The 15,790-nt window shown below is 36.0% G+C and overlaps 2 protein-coding genes across 2 annotated transcripts in view; one reads left to right on the top strand and one right to left on the bottom strand.

The window, feature by feature from the left end:
- Positions 1-794: 794 nt before the first annotated feature.
- LOC107673808 (carbonic anhydrase 4-like) lies at positions 795-7,554 on the top strand. The gene is made up of 8 exons (XM_016467596.1): positions 795-849; positions 4,171-4,218; positions 4,360-4,524; positions 5,115-5,260; positions 5,365-5,457; positions 6,302-6,368; positions 6,482-6,642; positions 7,360-7,554. The coding sequence occupies exons 1-8, from the start codon at positions 795-797 to the stop codon at positions 7,552-7,554; spliced, it is 930 nt and encodes a 309-aa protein (XP_016323082.1).
- A 750-nt stretch (positions 7,555-8,304) lies between these two features.
- LOC107673800 (argininosuccinate lyase-like) overlaps positions 8,305-15,790 on the bottom strand; it is an 11,184-nt gene continuing 3,698 nt past the window's right edge. Inside the window, 13 exon segments of the mRNA XM_016467585.1 lie at positions 8,305-8,449; positions 8,538-8,644; positions 8,729-8,809; positions 9,054-9,137; positions 9,213-9,272; positions 10,319-10,403; positions 11,591-11,705; positions 12,964-13,026; positions 13,164-13,216; positions 13,809-13,886; positions 14,034-14,111; positions 14,202-14,299; positions 14,378-14,434. Coding sequence (XP_016323071.1) covers positions 8,305-8,449; positions 8,538-8,644; positions 8,729-8,809; positions 9,054-9,137; positions 9,213-9,272; positions 10,319-10,403; positions 11,591-11,705; positions 12,964-13,026; positions 13,164-13,216; positions 13,809-13,886; positions 14,034-14,111; positions 14,202-14,299; positions 14,378-14,434 — 1,104 coding nt within the window.

Below are 15,790 nucleotides of genomic sequence, written 5' to 3'. Positions count from 1 at the left end.
GGAGGCTAACATTAATTTAATTTATAGCACAGGCTTCCCATCTTTAAAAGCGCAAGACGGCATCGCAAGAGGCAAAGAAATAGAGAGGGATGGGATGCGTTCATTATGTCGGAAAAAGGCTGGGGTGATTTATGATAGCAGCATTGTTGTTTTCCCTTATCTCTAATTAGACGCTTTTGTCGTGCTAACTGATTTCAGTGTCAAAGCAACAAGACATGGTTAACAAGACAGGCCGCCTTGTTCTACATCATTCATCATTCTCAAAACAGTCACTTGAGTCAAAACATCCAAACATGTCCTGACACCCCACATGCTTAATTAGTCTCAGTCACCTGGAGGGACTGAAATGATTTCCTCCATGGATATATGTTGCTCACTGACAACCAGCATTCATTTCTCCTCAAGTGTGTGTTGCAGATGGTTTGAAGCATGTGTGTGTCCTCGAAGACAAACTTTACAGTGTGCTTAAAACTACATGCCCTATAATAGGGATAATAAACAGGTTTTGTTTTGCACTTTAGTCCTGTAGAATAGTGCCCTCTGCAGGCTGTTTGATAAAGCAAACTCATTACGCCAGAGTTCAGGGAAAACTTCACTAGGTTCAACTGGCCGTAGGTTGTATTGTGAGAGTTAAATGTCCTCATCAAGGACCTCAAATGCCCTACTTTGCTGCCCTACACCTGTCATTTCAACTCTTACCTGTAAAACTCTCTCTCCCCCTCCTTCCTTTCCTCTACTGTATAAAATTGGTTCCTGTCACACAAGGCAGAGAGATTTGAATTGGTATTGTAGACATGACATCCATTCTCTCTATCTCATCTGTTCTGTTGGTTCTAGAGCTCTGCTCAGGTAAGGTAGTAGATCTATCTATCTATCTATCTATCTATCTATCTATCGCTCTGGCTAATTTATCTGTCTGTCTGGCTGTGTATCTCTCTGGCTGTCTGGCAGTATGCAGTTGAATGAGTGACTGCTCTAAGCAAAATAGAAGAGGCAAAATTTTGACATGACAAAGTAATAGCATTAATTCTTGGATGTCTTGCGCAGAAACATCTTTTTTATAAGCCAATCTTTAATAAAGTTGTTAAAGCTGAATATAACCCTAAAACTTTGATATTCGATATTCAATCACTTTAATTTTAAGTACTGTATTGAGTTACTGTATTCCATAAAATGATAGGATATATATTTCGGACTCCAAACTGCGACAAAAATAAAAATGTATGACAAGTTTAAAATCTAGACAGTCAGAAAATTTTGGAATGACACATGATTTTAAATTTTTTTCTGATTCAAACCCATGAAGTGGTTTCAATCAGTGAATCGTTCACAGTTGTTACTGGGTTCACATAACAGTCTCCATCACAATGAATGAACCGGAACGTTACTAACTCTATTTTATCTTCAGCTACTGCCCTTACCAAAAAGTAGTATACTTCAAGTTTATTTTAGCAAGTCATTTTAAGTATATTTCTGAGAAGTACATAAAGCCCATTTCTGAGAAGTACATAAAAAGTACACTAAACGTATACTTTCCTATTTTTAGTTTAAAAGAAGTATACTAATAGCACACTTGAATAAACTTCTTTTTCGTAAGGGTAATTATACAGCATATGACCTTCTATTGTAAGGCTGAATTTAATATTGTTTTGGAACCTATCAACACAACTTAAATCGTCGTCATTATACTAAAACATCTACATAATACCACTGATCTATAATAGATAACTTTATTATATAGCCTATAGATTCATACATATAGGCTAGTCATTATATATAGATCAGTAGGCTACATAATACTCACAATAATAGTTTCACTAGTTTTATATGGACATACAGTGGAGTCCAAAAGTCTGAGACGGATATAAATTACATCAAAGTACAGTAGTATTATTTTAAAGTAGGCCTACTATTACCTTCGATCAAGGTCTCGAATTCAACTATGGCAGAAATATTGAGTCCCCAGGTAAGAATGTTTCTCCTATCAGGCGAACAGACGTTTCCCATGAGCAAATAGAAAATTATAACAGCAGAAGTGAAAGAGGATGGCGAAGTTAAGTTTTTTTCGGAAAAAAAAAAAGTCAGCCGCAGTTTAGACTCAGTGAAAGTCTGTGTGCGCCGCGCTGAACCGTGAAAATGACGTGGATAAGAAGTGTGTGTGCAGGGATGACGTTGCACTGAGTGTAGCTTCATACATTAATACCGCAAAATAAATGCATACTTTTGAATAGTGACATCTTGCTTGTCTATTAATAACAGAGTCCAATTTGCTAATTTAGTAAATATAGAAGAGAATGTATGAACTTTTGGGCTCTACTGTACAGAGTCACACATCATATGCATACAAACATTACTAATAAAATAACTTATTTTTAAAACAAAGTCATATAGCCTTTTGTAGAGGTCATATTGCACAGAATTATGGTGGCATGAATGTGCCGTCCACTGACTGAAAGGTGCTGACTTGTTGTGATTGCATAATCTCTATGGGAAAATTGTTCTAAGTGTTTGTATTGTTGGTACAACTCAATAATCAGCAGTACCTATGCATAAACACTTCTACTAGCTATCTAGTAGAATTTTAGTTGAACCACAGCCTCATTCTCCTGATCCTTGTCCTTTGAGTGGAATGCAGTTCTTGCATTCTTGAACTCTAATTTCTTTCTGCCTAGTCTAAATACCCTGTATGTTTTGAACTTGAATGCACCAAGTAGAACATCATAGTTTGTGCTGTTATATTAGGATGTGCCCTTGCCCTGAAACTGCAAAAAAAAAAAAAAATGGTGTTACTTCATGGGATGGTATTTTACCAAAAGCCATTATTATCCAAAAAGCAGAAGGAGATGTAAACTGTACTATATTACTGTAAATGTGTTTCGGGTATGGACATTTTTGTGCATTTTGCATTTTTAGGTATACTGTTTAGGTTAACTACCATGCAGATAATAATATCAAATAAAAAAAATTTTGAGAATGAGAGAATTCAGTATGATGCTTGCACATGCCAAGTTTGAGTTGCAATGTTTTACAGCATATTTGCTCTGACAGTCAGTGATTTTACTCTGTCATTAGTTGATCTAGGCTGTAACACAGTGCATCTTGGGTTATGGGATCCAGACAGGTTATTTTTTAACAGAGGGTCACCTTGTATTGTTTATATTGTCTGACCTCTTCAGTTCACCGTCTTCTTTCACTTGCTTTGAACTTACAAGACACATGCTGATGTAATACAAATAGGTGTCCATAACATCAACTTCAGTGCAACTTTTCTTTCTTTCTCGTGCAACAGTTTAGTTTTCTCCGTAACATTATTCACTGCCGTAAAGAAAAACTAATGCCAAGCTTAAAATCATCTAGTATTACAGGAATATGAGAAATGAGAAATTTTTTGCATGTATTCACCCTCATGTCATTCCAAACCTGTACACTGAAGAGAAAAAAAAAATTAAATAAAGAATAATGATGCAGAAACTTTTTTTAATCTGTTAATTAATTAATACGAAACGGCAATTAACACATTGAGTTAAATATGAAATTTAAAGTAGAAAGACTAAAATAGTATTTTCTTGTGGTGTATAACTCCAGTAATCTTTTTTTTTTTTTTCCTTTCATTTGTGGAGAAAAGAGCATATAAAAAAAAAAATATATATATATATATATATACTGTATATAATTTCAGTGTTTTTGTCCTTGACATTGAAAGTCAATGGGGTCCAAAGAAACAACAGCATTGGTCCCTACTGACTTCATCGTCTTTTGTGTTTCATAAAGAAATAAAGTCATACAGGTTGGAATGGCATAAGGGTGAGTAAATGATGAATATTCTTTTTTGTGCAAACTAAGCTGAATGGGATGAAAGTGCACAAGTGGATAGTGGGTAACGTGAAAACACTTAAGGTGCCCTTGCATTCAAGCACATGTTCTGCACTCAATCAAACCTGGTGATCAGGAGGGGGACTCAGTTAGATGGCTCACTGATTATCAGGAAAAACTTTGTGAATCAAAGCATGGCTTTATATGGCCGCAAAATAAACAAATTTGTTAGTTAATGACCACCATCATAACTGGTGCTTAAGACCTCTCTGAACCTTGGCTTCAAGTCACAGATCTAAATACTTTCCCGTAGTGGTCCGTGGAACCAGTTGCATCAGGATGTTCTCTCTGTTCCAGGTGAGTGGTGCTACCGGAGCCAGTTTTCCTGTCAAGACACATGTAGAGGTGAGGACAAACACTCAAGTTTGTACCTGGACTCAACCTCTCAGGATTTTGCATAGTCATCACCAAAGCAAAGTCCTTAAGTTTCTCATACAGTTGAATGTTTATGCTGAGAGAAATGTGTTTTCCAATTGTGTCATCCAGAGCCTTCAGAGTGGAAGAATAATTTTCCTAATTGTGGAGGTCAGAGACAATCGCCTATCAATATCATCACACGCAAAGTGAAGCATGATCCAAAACTGACCAGTTTTATCTTTGATGGGCATGAGAACGTTTTCAATATGAGTGTGAAAAACCATGGACATTCAGGTAAATTAACTGAAATATAAAGGCCTAAAAAAAAGTACATTCTAAATAAATTGTCATTTATTTCATAAGACTGTTGTTCATCTCCAGAACACAAATGAAGGTATTTTTAATACTTTATCATTTATCATACCATCCATTGAAAGTCCACTCAACCAAAATCAAAGCATCAAAAAGCGCAAGAGATTGTAAAAGTAATCAATGAACAAACCTCATGCATCAAGCAAGTGCGATGAAGCTTGTTTACCATAATTTAAGAACTCTATGTATGTGCATTGATCAATGTTTATATGCGTATAAAAGCCTAAACTACATCTTTTCATCATATACAGTAAAGCAAATGTGTTTTTTCAGAAGGCTCAAGTCATATCATGAACTTTAAAACATATAAACAAAAGTCTTATGGGTTTGGAACGACATGAGGGTGAGAAACTGATGACAGAATTTTCATCTTTGGATGAACTATCCCCTTAACTTGAGTTCAAAAAATGTAATTCAGCTGAGTTTACCTGATTTACTCTGAATTCTATTATCTTTCTGATCTTGTAATTGTAAGAGTTAAGTATAATAACAAGCTCTATGCTTCTTCCCAGCTCACTTCACCCTCCCTCAGTCTGTGCGTCTCCGTGGAGGGGGTCTGCCAGCCACATACAAAGCCGTCCAGTTCCACCTGCACTGGGGAGAGAACGGCGGCCAGGGCTCAGAGCACTCTGTGGACGGGGAGTGTTATCCCATGGAGGTGAGAGTCCATGTCACTATCAAAAATGTATGGACAATAAAACACTAAAAAGGCTATTATTTTCATCAAGTTACTGTATGATAATGATGCATTTTGTCCCCCAGCTCCATATTGTTCACATTAAAGAAAAATATGGTAGCTTGGGAGATGCTCTAAATGACTCTACAGGGGTGGCAGCACTTGCCTTCTTTTTTGAGGTACTTATTCCTTTGTGATATTTCATATGTCTCATAGCTAACAATATTTTTGAGAGAAAATTATCATCCAAACAGCATTATTTTATTGAGCTACTATTATAGATTTTATTATTTTGAATTAATTTTTTATTATTTTTAGTTTAGTTTTTATTTTAGTTCAAGTTTTAGTAGTTTTGTTGTGTATTTTGTCATTTTTATTTAATTTTTAAAAATATGTTGTATGATATAGTTTTCATTCATTGTTAAAGTTAAACTAAATGAAAATGAGTAATGTTGCTTTGGCAACTAGCTCAAATAAAATGATAAATTTGTGTTATTTCAGTTACAGTTTATTTTATCATGCCAAATCCAGATGACTGACATTCTTCCATAAAACTACAATTTTTTGCACATAAAAAAAGTGAATGAGGACCAGTACTTTCAACCCCCACCCCCAAAAAAAGGAAAAAAAAACAAGAGTCAAAGACTCAGAAGAATCAAATGTCTAATACATGAACAAATCGTACAAATTGGTTTCGTGAACTTCATCAGCTGAAAAGATCCATCATCATTCATTCACAAATCAAACATCACATGAATGTGCCAAGAGCTATTAAGATTGGAGATATAAAGATTTACACTGAATAATTTTCAGTTCAACTTCAGACAATGTTATATATATAGAACATGCAGGAGTCATATGGACTACTTTTATGACATTTTAAATTACCTTTTCGTCATTTTGGGTTTGAGAGCCCCAGTCCTCATTCATACTAAAGCCATTTAAGGAGAAATAACCCTTTAATGAACCATGTCGATAACTTGAGGTCTATATTAATACCTGGTTTTTGCCATCCCCCTTTAGGTGACTTCTGGCCAAAACAAACAGCTGGACAGAGTCATAGAGGCTTTAGGAAAAGTCCGGTATGAAGGTGAGTTATTATTTAAGATTACATGTTATTTATTTTTTTATTATTAGTTTGTCTATTCAACTTTGTTTTGTTTGTCTGTATTGTGGTTCCACATTACCCAATATGATCAAAAGGGAACAGCAGTGAAATTGAAGACTTTAAACTGACCGACATCATCCCACAAGCCAATAAATTGAACTACTATCGGTACTTGGGTTCCTTGACCACACCAGGCTGTGACCAGGCCGTTGTGTGGACGGTTTTCCAACAGACTCTGCCCATAAGCAAAAAGCAGGTACAGAGAGACTTTTTTTTTTTCCTTTTATGCATAAACCAGACTGAGATCTAAATATTAGTCAACACTGATTACAATCACCAGTATCTCAGGAGAATGAAAGCAAGACACTACAAACAAAACCATTTTTCTTCCATAACATTTTTATTTTAAGTGTTATTTTATGACACTTTATCTTTTATTATCACTTTATCTGTAAATTTCAATTACAATACATACATTTAAAGCTTGTTTTCTCAAAATAAGTCTTATATCAAATATCAAACTTTCCTATTCCTATCTGAAGGTTTTTACAGAGAGGTTTGTTCATATATCAGTCGATTGATTTACATAACATTTATTCCTAAAAACATGATTTTTTTTTTCTTGCTGTTGACAGTCATTTCTGGTTTATGGTCTGATAGAAAGGAGATATCAAAATCCTCTCTGTAAAAACCTTTAACTCCGATTATGTCAACATAATGAAACCAGAATTTTGAACCTGGGTTTATCCAATGTGCAAATGAGTGCATATTTAATTAGGTAATGGATAATTTGCATATTTTAACGTAACAGTCCATAAAACTTGTATAACAAAACAATTATCTTAATGCACTGTGATTAAACAACTATGGAAAGTATTGTGAGTTCTATTAGCTAAACCCTTTTCACCTGTATAGTATATGATTATGAAAAGGCAGATTTGAATTCCAATGCATCTTTCTTTTCCTGCTTTAGCTGATGTCAATGGATAAACAGCTGTTATTCGGAACAGAAAAACCAATGACTGGAGTATTCCGTCCTGTGCAGAATCTGAATGGACGAGTTGTGTACACATCTGTGCCAGCTCACAACCTGTGTGTCCTGCCCAATCTGATCACCCTGTTTCTGTGCCTCTTTTGTGTTTTTGGACAACAAAGGTGTTTCCATTAAATGGTAGAGACCACATCTCTTTTAACAAAGGATGTTCCATATTGAGTTATTTTTTTGTGTTCACAATTATTAATTGTCTCATTGGTACATCTTATCATGTCTTCCGATATTCTCTTTTAGTTGTGGCAGCTTTATCTGACTTTGATCATTTCAGGATTCTCATCTGTTTTCCATTACTTTTTTGGTTGTTCATCGTTACTGCATTTAAAGTATTTTAAAATCTCTTTTTATATATGTATATATAAATTGCTGGGAAGGATTTCCATTTATATTTATATGTACCAATAATTATACTTGTATATACGTCTTCAAAAATATAAAACAGCTTGAGATTTGAATGTGGTCCATTTGAAGCTTTCTGATCCTCCATTATTTCATTCTTTAATTTAAGATTATTTCACTGTAAATTCACATGTAAAGTTCAATGACTTTTCCATGTTTCATATGGCTTTGGTTCGATGATTCAACTTGATACAAATATGTACCACAAATTGTGTACATATGCAGGGCATGTGGAGTGTAAGTTTCAATATAATCTTTCCAAAGATGTTAATAAAAGTTCAAATGAAGTGCCAACACAAATTCTTTATTTAGTTGAAACTATATTTCATTGTACATATTGTTTGTCAGATAAAGATTCACATTTTGGAAGCAATAGAAGTTTACTTATATGTAACATGCAGGCATAAAATGCCAAATTCATCTATAAAAGAGCACCTACTGCTGACCGTTGTAGAAATGAGACTATGGTTATTGTTTTTGTGCCTGTAACCATGTTCTAAAGTGCGGGATTTGAGCCGTGACGCTATTCCTGGCCGTGCCACCGGGGGTGCTGTACTGTTCAATGCTTTTTGTGTAGTCCCACACTGAAGAAACATCCTTGTCAAACAAAGGGCTGGAGATTAAGAAAAACATTTTTTAAAAATCTAAATAAAACATATCATATACTGTCATGTACTTTTAGTTTGAATGTGACTGCTGACCTGACAATTTGAAGGTCCTCTACAGTGAGTTTGGACAGATGGATGTTCTTAGATTCAGCGATATAAACGGCTTTCCCAGCACAACTGTGGGCCTCTCTGAAAGGCATCTTTGATATATGTGTATATATGTCAGATTTCATTCAGCTCTACTGACATGCGAAATCTGAAAGCTGATGGATTGATGGACTTACTCCCTTTCTGACCAGATGGTAGGCAAGATCAGTGGCCAGCATATCTGGGCAGAGGGCCCCTTCCATCGCTGATTGGTTGACCTGAGGAATGGAAAAGTACAAGTGCTTAAGATCTACTGCTCAACAATGAATAAAAAAGGAAATGAAACAACAACAATTTTTTATACCGCTCACATTTTAGACTGGCAATGGATTATGACATACTCAAACACTTCTGCATCTCATTCAGCATTTCACCTACTTACTATTTACCTGAAGTAACAGTTTTGTTTTTGATTGCCATTGTTCGTGACAAAACAACATTGTGTTCTAACCCGTCTCTCACCTTTAGAGTTGAAATGACGCCTGTTGCCACCTGCAGCACAGTGTGTACTGTATCGTATGTGTCAAGCATGGCCTCCTTGTCCTCCTGCAGTGACAAAACATATATTCAGAAAATGTTTTAAAGTAAAATGATCGTATTTTCCGGCTGTCATGGACATACCTGTAATTCTTTGTTGTATGTGCTGGGTAAGGCCTTGAGAGTCATCAGAAACCCTGCACACTGTATTACAATGAAATTTAAATTAGATAAAGCCTTAACAAAACCTTACGTTTTTTTTGTTGTAAAAATTGTTATCTTACCTTCATGGGGTATGATTAAGTATGTTAATTATTTAAAAGTATGTTAATTATATAAAATATTTGTATTTTAATATTATTATTTTAAATATTTAAATATTATTATATTTAATATTTGTAATATTATTTTCTTATAATTAATATAGGTGTGCACTGATATGGAAATTATGGTTAATAAGTCAACAATTAAATTCATGTTATGGCAATATTCAAATTATGTTCATTTTTATTAATTTTAATAAATAATATTTAAAATACTGATATGATATGAAACTTCTGGCCAATAAGCCAATAAATATTTTTATGTTATAACCAATATATGGACAATATACAAAATAGTATACTACTTTGTCTGTTAAGTATGTTAATTTGTATTCTTTTTTAAATAATATTTTATGTATTATTTTAATTTTAATATTATACTATTTTTTAATATTGTTTTTATTAAAAATATTCTGATAAATATTTAAATGTTATTACCGATAATCAATAAATAGTCTATATTAAAATATTACACTATTTTGTTTAAAAAACGTAAAAAATAAAACATTATAAACTGAAGTCAGTCATTTTAAAAGTAAATTTAGACATCGTAACATTAAGCACAATCTGAAAAATGAATAATTATTTGGAGATTTGCTCAAAATTATATTTAACGGCATTGTTAAATTATTAATGTTTTCAAAGATTAACTTTAGGTGAGAGTTGGATGACAGTGAAGGTAATCTAATTTTAAAAATAGGAGAAATAAGCATGCTATTAAACATCCAATATTCGATAACTGATAAGGTACCATTACATTGTGCATCCCTAAATGAATAGCAACTAAACTGAAAGCCCTAATACTATTTATTAAATTTCCCATAGATTGACCTTAATCATAATGTTAATTATTTCAATGACAGTAGTATCTCTGTAGGCCAGTACTGGTGTCTCGGGTTGACTTCATTAGTCAGTGTTGTATCTTACTCTGCCAAACACTCGTCCTGCTTTGCTGCGGATGAGCTCCAGGCTGTCTGCGTTCTTCTTCTGAGGCATTAAACTGCTCCCAGTGCTGCTCTCACAAACACAAATACAACAGCTCTGATTAACTACACACACTAGGCACACATACAAAGCAGAAGTGGATTGAATCCCTCACACATCAGCCAGCTCGTGTTCACAGTATCTGTGTTGAATATCATCCACCAATTAAGACAACATACTGAATCCTGCACTACGTGGCAGATAGTCAGCTTTTCCGAACATGATAATGTTGTTAATAAATAGGCAATAATTATTTCTGAGAGAACATTTACTATTTAACTAAGGTCAGTACCGGCTGTGCAGCAATCAGTTTGTGGTTAATAAAGATAAATCAGTTAATGTTAACAAGGCCGAACATTTCACAGGCCATAAAGAATTATAGTATAAGAAAATCGATTTGCTCTAACAATGTAGAATGTGTGATGACGTGAGCAGGTACATGTGTACTCACTGACATTTCTGGGCAACTGTACCATAAAAGTCATTTGAATTACCGTAATTAATTTGCAACTCTGCCTAAAGCTCAAGCCAGCAGCTCCTACAGTTTCATGATGAAAATGTGCATACACCCAGGTGGGGTGAAAATAATGCAGAACATGGTAGTAATGTAAGGAAAAATACTGTTAACCCAAGGGCTTCAAATTAATGATTTCTGTCTGCTGTGACTTTTTTATGACTTTATTTCGGGGCCTACACACAAGACACGTTCTTGAGTTCAAACTACTCTTATGTTCAAGGCTTCATTTATTTGATAAAAAATACAGTAAAAACAGAAATATTGGGAAATATTATTACAATTTAAAATAATTGTTTTATATTTTAATATATTTAAAAATGTAATTTATTCCTGTGATGCAAAGCTGAATTTTCAGGATCATTACTCCAGTCTTCAGTGTCACGTGATCCTTCAGAAATCATTCTAATATGCATATCTGGTGCTCAAGTAATGTTTTTTATATCAAAACATTTATATCAATGTTGAAAACAGTTGTGCAGGTTTCAGGATTCTTTGATGTGTTTTATTTTTGTGCTTTTTGCAAATAAGTAAAGCAATGATAGAAATGGGATTGGAACATGACCCAGGTCAGACCCAGAACTTTTATATGTCAAGGGTACATGCACAGCCTGATGAGCTTAGTGAGTGAAATTCAATCAGTGTGAAATATTTTGAAATTCTGAATGATATTCCTATTATGGATCATATGCTGTCCTCACCTGTATGCATCAGTCAGAATGATGAAGGAGAACTCGTTTGTACCGTATAAAATCAGATCCTCTGCCATCTTGCTAAGGTGTGTGAGACACATTGATCCCCAGAAGAGAAATTTAGCTGTCCAAAAACATACACAAACACATTGAGTTAAACAGAATATTCGCCAAAAATGAAAATTCTGTGATCATTTACTCTCCACCATGTTGATCGAAATCTGATCTTTATTCTGTGGAACATAAAGGAAGATATTTTAAAGAATGTTGGTAACTAAACTGTTTTGGTGACCGAAGAATTACATTTTATGGACCAAAAAAGCACTGTGACATTTTTCAAAAGATGCTCTTTTGTTTTCCACAGAAGAATTAAAGACATACAGGTTTGGAACAACTTGAGGGTCAGTAAATGATGACAGAATTTTCATTTTTTAATGAATTATCCCTTTAATTACAAAGGATACTGATGACCTGTGAAGTTAAAGGTGGGGTAAGTGATTTCTGGTAGCCAATGTTGATATTTCAAATCACCTAAACAAACACGCCCCTACCCCAAAAGGGTCTCGCCCTATTTTGATAGCTCCGCCCCACACATACGTACGCAACCCAGGCAACGATTATGGCGGAATCTGCTGTATTATTATCTGCTGTATTAAACATATTATCTTATTTTTCGGACACACTTTGGGAGCTGATGCTTGAAACAGACAGTGGAGGAGGTTTAGACGCTCCAGGCTTAGGGTGTGGAAATGAATGTGTCTTTATCATAGCTGAAGGGAACGACAATACGATTGCAGATGAACAAACAAGCGAACATGACACACGAGCATATTCAAGCAAAAGCCAGCATATATTAGTTCTGTGAAACAAAGCAAAACCAATGTTACTCACCTATCGAGAAGAAACAAATCAACCTCGGCGTCCGATCGCAGACCTTCCAGCTCCTTGAGTTCTCTCCAGCGCTGGAAAGCTGATCCGAAATTTACACGGGTACTACTTCTTGACTTATCGTAAGCCTTCTTTTGTTCCGCAGACATTTTCCTCTTTTGTTTTTTATCCGCCATTTCTATCTTTCTGTCGTCGCTCGGCTAATGTCCGTCCTGTACACTGAGCACTCTCTCCTCCGCATCATGAGTAGACACGCCCCTTACTGCTGATTGGCTAGAAGTTTGTTTTGGTACTCAGCCCGACGCAGTTTTCTAAAGCGTTTTTAAAAAAAAGACATACCCCACCTTTAATGATCATACTCTTAGATGATTTCTGCAGCAAACATGTGCCAAATCCATTGTGCGGATCACTCCGCTGTGGCGACCCCTGATAAAGGGGATAAGCCGAAAGAGAGAGAGAGAGAGAGATAATTTCTGCAGCATGAATATACATACCAACAAAATTCCTCTGTCCAGTAGCATCCATGCTGTAAATGCTGATTCTATAAAAATTTAGTTCTGGAGAGTGATAAAAAAAAATACATCAGATGAAAAAATTTCAAATAGGTGACCAGTTTGACCTGTACACACAAACATATATCACATGAACACACTTCACGAATCATTAATTATATGGGAATACAAATGACGTCAACCTTGACGAAGACTTTCTCTATCAATGTTGAAGGGATTCCCAGCAATGGCTCCGCTGCAAGGCAAATATATAAATAGCATATATCAACATATCTCAAACAGATCCATTTAATACAATTAAAGAGTGTGCAGTACCGTTCGAAACCTTTGGGTCAGTAAGATTTGTTTCGTAAACTTAAAACTGTTATTTAGTCAGGATGCATTTGAAAAGGACAGTAAAGACATCTATACTGATAAATTATCAAATATTTAGATTTCAAATGATTTTCTTTTGAACTTTCTATTATTAAATAATCAATAAAACATGTATCATGTCTTTCACAAAATTATTAAGCAGTACAAGTGTTTTCAACATTGAAAATAATAAGAAATGTTTCTTGAACACCAAATCAGCATATTAGAATGATTTCTGAAGGATCATGTGACGCTGAAGACTGGAGTAATGATGCTGAAAATTCAACTCTGCATCACAGGAATAAATTACATTTTAAAGTATATTAAAATAGAAAATGGTTATTTTTAATTAGAATAATATTTCAAAATATTACTGTTTTACTGTATTTCTAATCAAATAAATTCAATCTTAATAAGATAATTAAAAGAAATAAGAGAATTCTTTTAAAGAGATTTCAGTATTGTATATACACCTTCCTAGGGGCATCACATTAACACATTTCCTGATGTCCTCCAGTCGTTTAATATCTCTGCTTAGTGATGCTGCATGACTGCAAGAAACCATGAACAATGAACAGTTATGACCACACATATGCACCAACAAGTCCAAATATACAAGATCACAACACTTAACACATTACTGTTGCCTCGCCTTGAGTAAAATATAATTAAGACAGAATTCATCTACTGAAATGCACCTGAGAATCCAGTGACTCCATCTGATTGGCTGGGCCCTCTGCATGTGAGTGTATCCAGGGCACAGGATTTCAATCTCTCTGGATGGACGAAGGATGGATTGGATGTGTGTTTGGTAACTGTACATTAGTCATATCTCTACAGATATCTTGATAATTGAGCATTCTTACACTGCAGCTCTTTCCACCATAGTGCTGATGAGCTGCAAAGCTAGTTCTTTCAGAGTGGTAAAAGCATCCCGTAGCCAGAGCCGCATATCTGTTGCAACCTATTCAACAAATAGAAAGAGTTCAGTCAAAAGCTTGTATGCCTGTAAATATCATGTGACAAATTACTACATTTAAACCTGATCATTTCTGCTCCTGCCTGTGTGAAACTTTCCAGCTGGATTACCAATAAATTCCTTTAAAAGAAGACATGAACATTGACTGAATTTTGGTTCCTGTAATAGTACTCTTTATTGTACGGAACTATAAGCTACACAACTTGTATTGATAAAATATCTTCTTATTCAATAAAAGTAAATGTTAGAACCAATGAGGAAAATGTTCCCCTTCAGGAACTCGAGCTGCGTCGAAACGCTACGGGAACGCCTTCAGCGTGACCACGCTCTGAATCACACGTGTAATCAGTCCAATGGATGGGCGAGATGTCACGGGCGGGGTGACGTAACGACCAGGAAGCTTAAAAGCACGTGCAGTGGAACCGGCGTCAGCTTTCTGTCATTCAGCAAGCGCTCTGTGTGTGTGTCAGTCGCTATCTGTTATATCGCTATAAGTCTTATTTAGTGTTGTTTTTCCACTTATAAGCTCCATTATGTCAAAGCTTCAGTCAAAAGAAGCATTTGGGTGAGCAGGTAGCGTTCAGGCTGTGTGTTCCTCCCTGCCCGTGCTATATTTCGGGTGGGGACATACACAGTTTGTGTGTTGTCTGCTTGGGAGCGAAGCACGCAGAGTCAGCTCTCGAGGGAGCTGACGGCCCACATTGCGAGCGTTTTGTTACTGCCTTGCTTCGCTCTCAGAGGGCTCTCTTTGAGGAGGGAGCCTTCACTAGCATTTCTCGCGGTGCTGACCCCACTTTCGCCGAGGCGGAGCGGCGGCTGTGCTCGTGTGTTTCGCATATGGATCCGGTGGAGGGAATGTAGACGGGCGAGTCCCTATCTTCTTCCTTAACCACCAGATCCTGCGCCCGCTCTCGGGGTTTCGGAAGCCAGCGCTGCGGTCCTTCCCCCACAGGGAGAGGGCCCGACGCTCTGCCTGTCTTTCTCATGAGCGTCAATGAGCTCGCCAGTTGCAGAAGCATCAGTTACACGAGCATATTATTCCTATTATAATGAGTAGCATTAATGTGGAGCTCAAGACCAAGGGGTTCTCCCCGAGGGAAAACCCGCTTCGCATGCTCAAGGTCACGCAGAGGTGCCTACGTGCCTTAGACATGTAGCAGACAGTTGACCCTGAGAGGTCAAGTAAATATCTACAGCGGATCTAAATATTTATAATTAATTATAACTAGTTATCATTAATTATTCATATTTCCCCATGAGCTGATTCGCTACAGACATGTGGAGCAAACCTTGGTTCTTGTCGCAGGGCCCAGTTCTGGGAGCTCCTTGTCGCCGTGTAACGCTAGTCACGGTCTGTGGAGTGGTTGCCATCTCACTTGGCACATCAACTGCCTGGAGATGCTGGCCGTGTTTCGAGCACTGAAACACTTTCTCCCAGACCTAAGAGGTCACCATGTGTTGGTGCGCACCGACAAC

Source organism: Sinocyclocheilus anshuiensis, unplaced genomic scaffold (assembly GCF_001515605.1).
Source record: "Sinocyclocheilus anshuiensis isolate Anshui unplaced genomic scaffold, SAMN03320099.WGS_v1.1 scaffold700, whole genome shotgun sequence".
Classification (NCBI taxonomy): Eukaryota; Metazoa; Chordata; class Actinopteri; order Cypriniformes; family Cyprinidae; genus Sinocyclocheilus; species Sinocyclocheilus anshuiensis.
Note: the sequence above shows the minus strand (reverse complement) of the source record. Positions and strands in the feature narration are given on the sequence as shown.

Bases quoted from the DNA above. Each gene is read 5' to 3' on its own strand.
- LOC107673808 (XM_016467596.1), top strand. From the start codon at position 795: ATGACATCCATTCTCTCTATCTCATCTGTTCTGTTGGTTCTAGAGCTC. The intron at 4,219-4,359 runs GTGAGGACAAAC...TGTGTCATCCAG, and splicing joins CTGTCAAGACACATGTAGAG to AGCCTTCAGAGTGGAAGAAT. The intron at 4,525-5,114 runs GTAAATTAACTG...GCTTCTTCCCAG, and splicing joins GAAAAACCATGGACATTCAG to CTCACTTCACCCTCCCTCAG.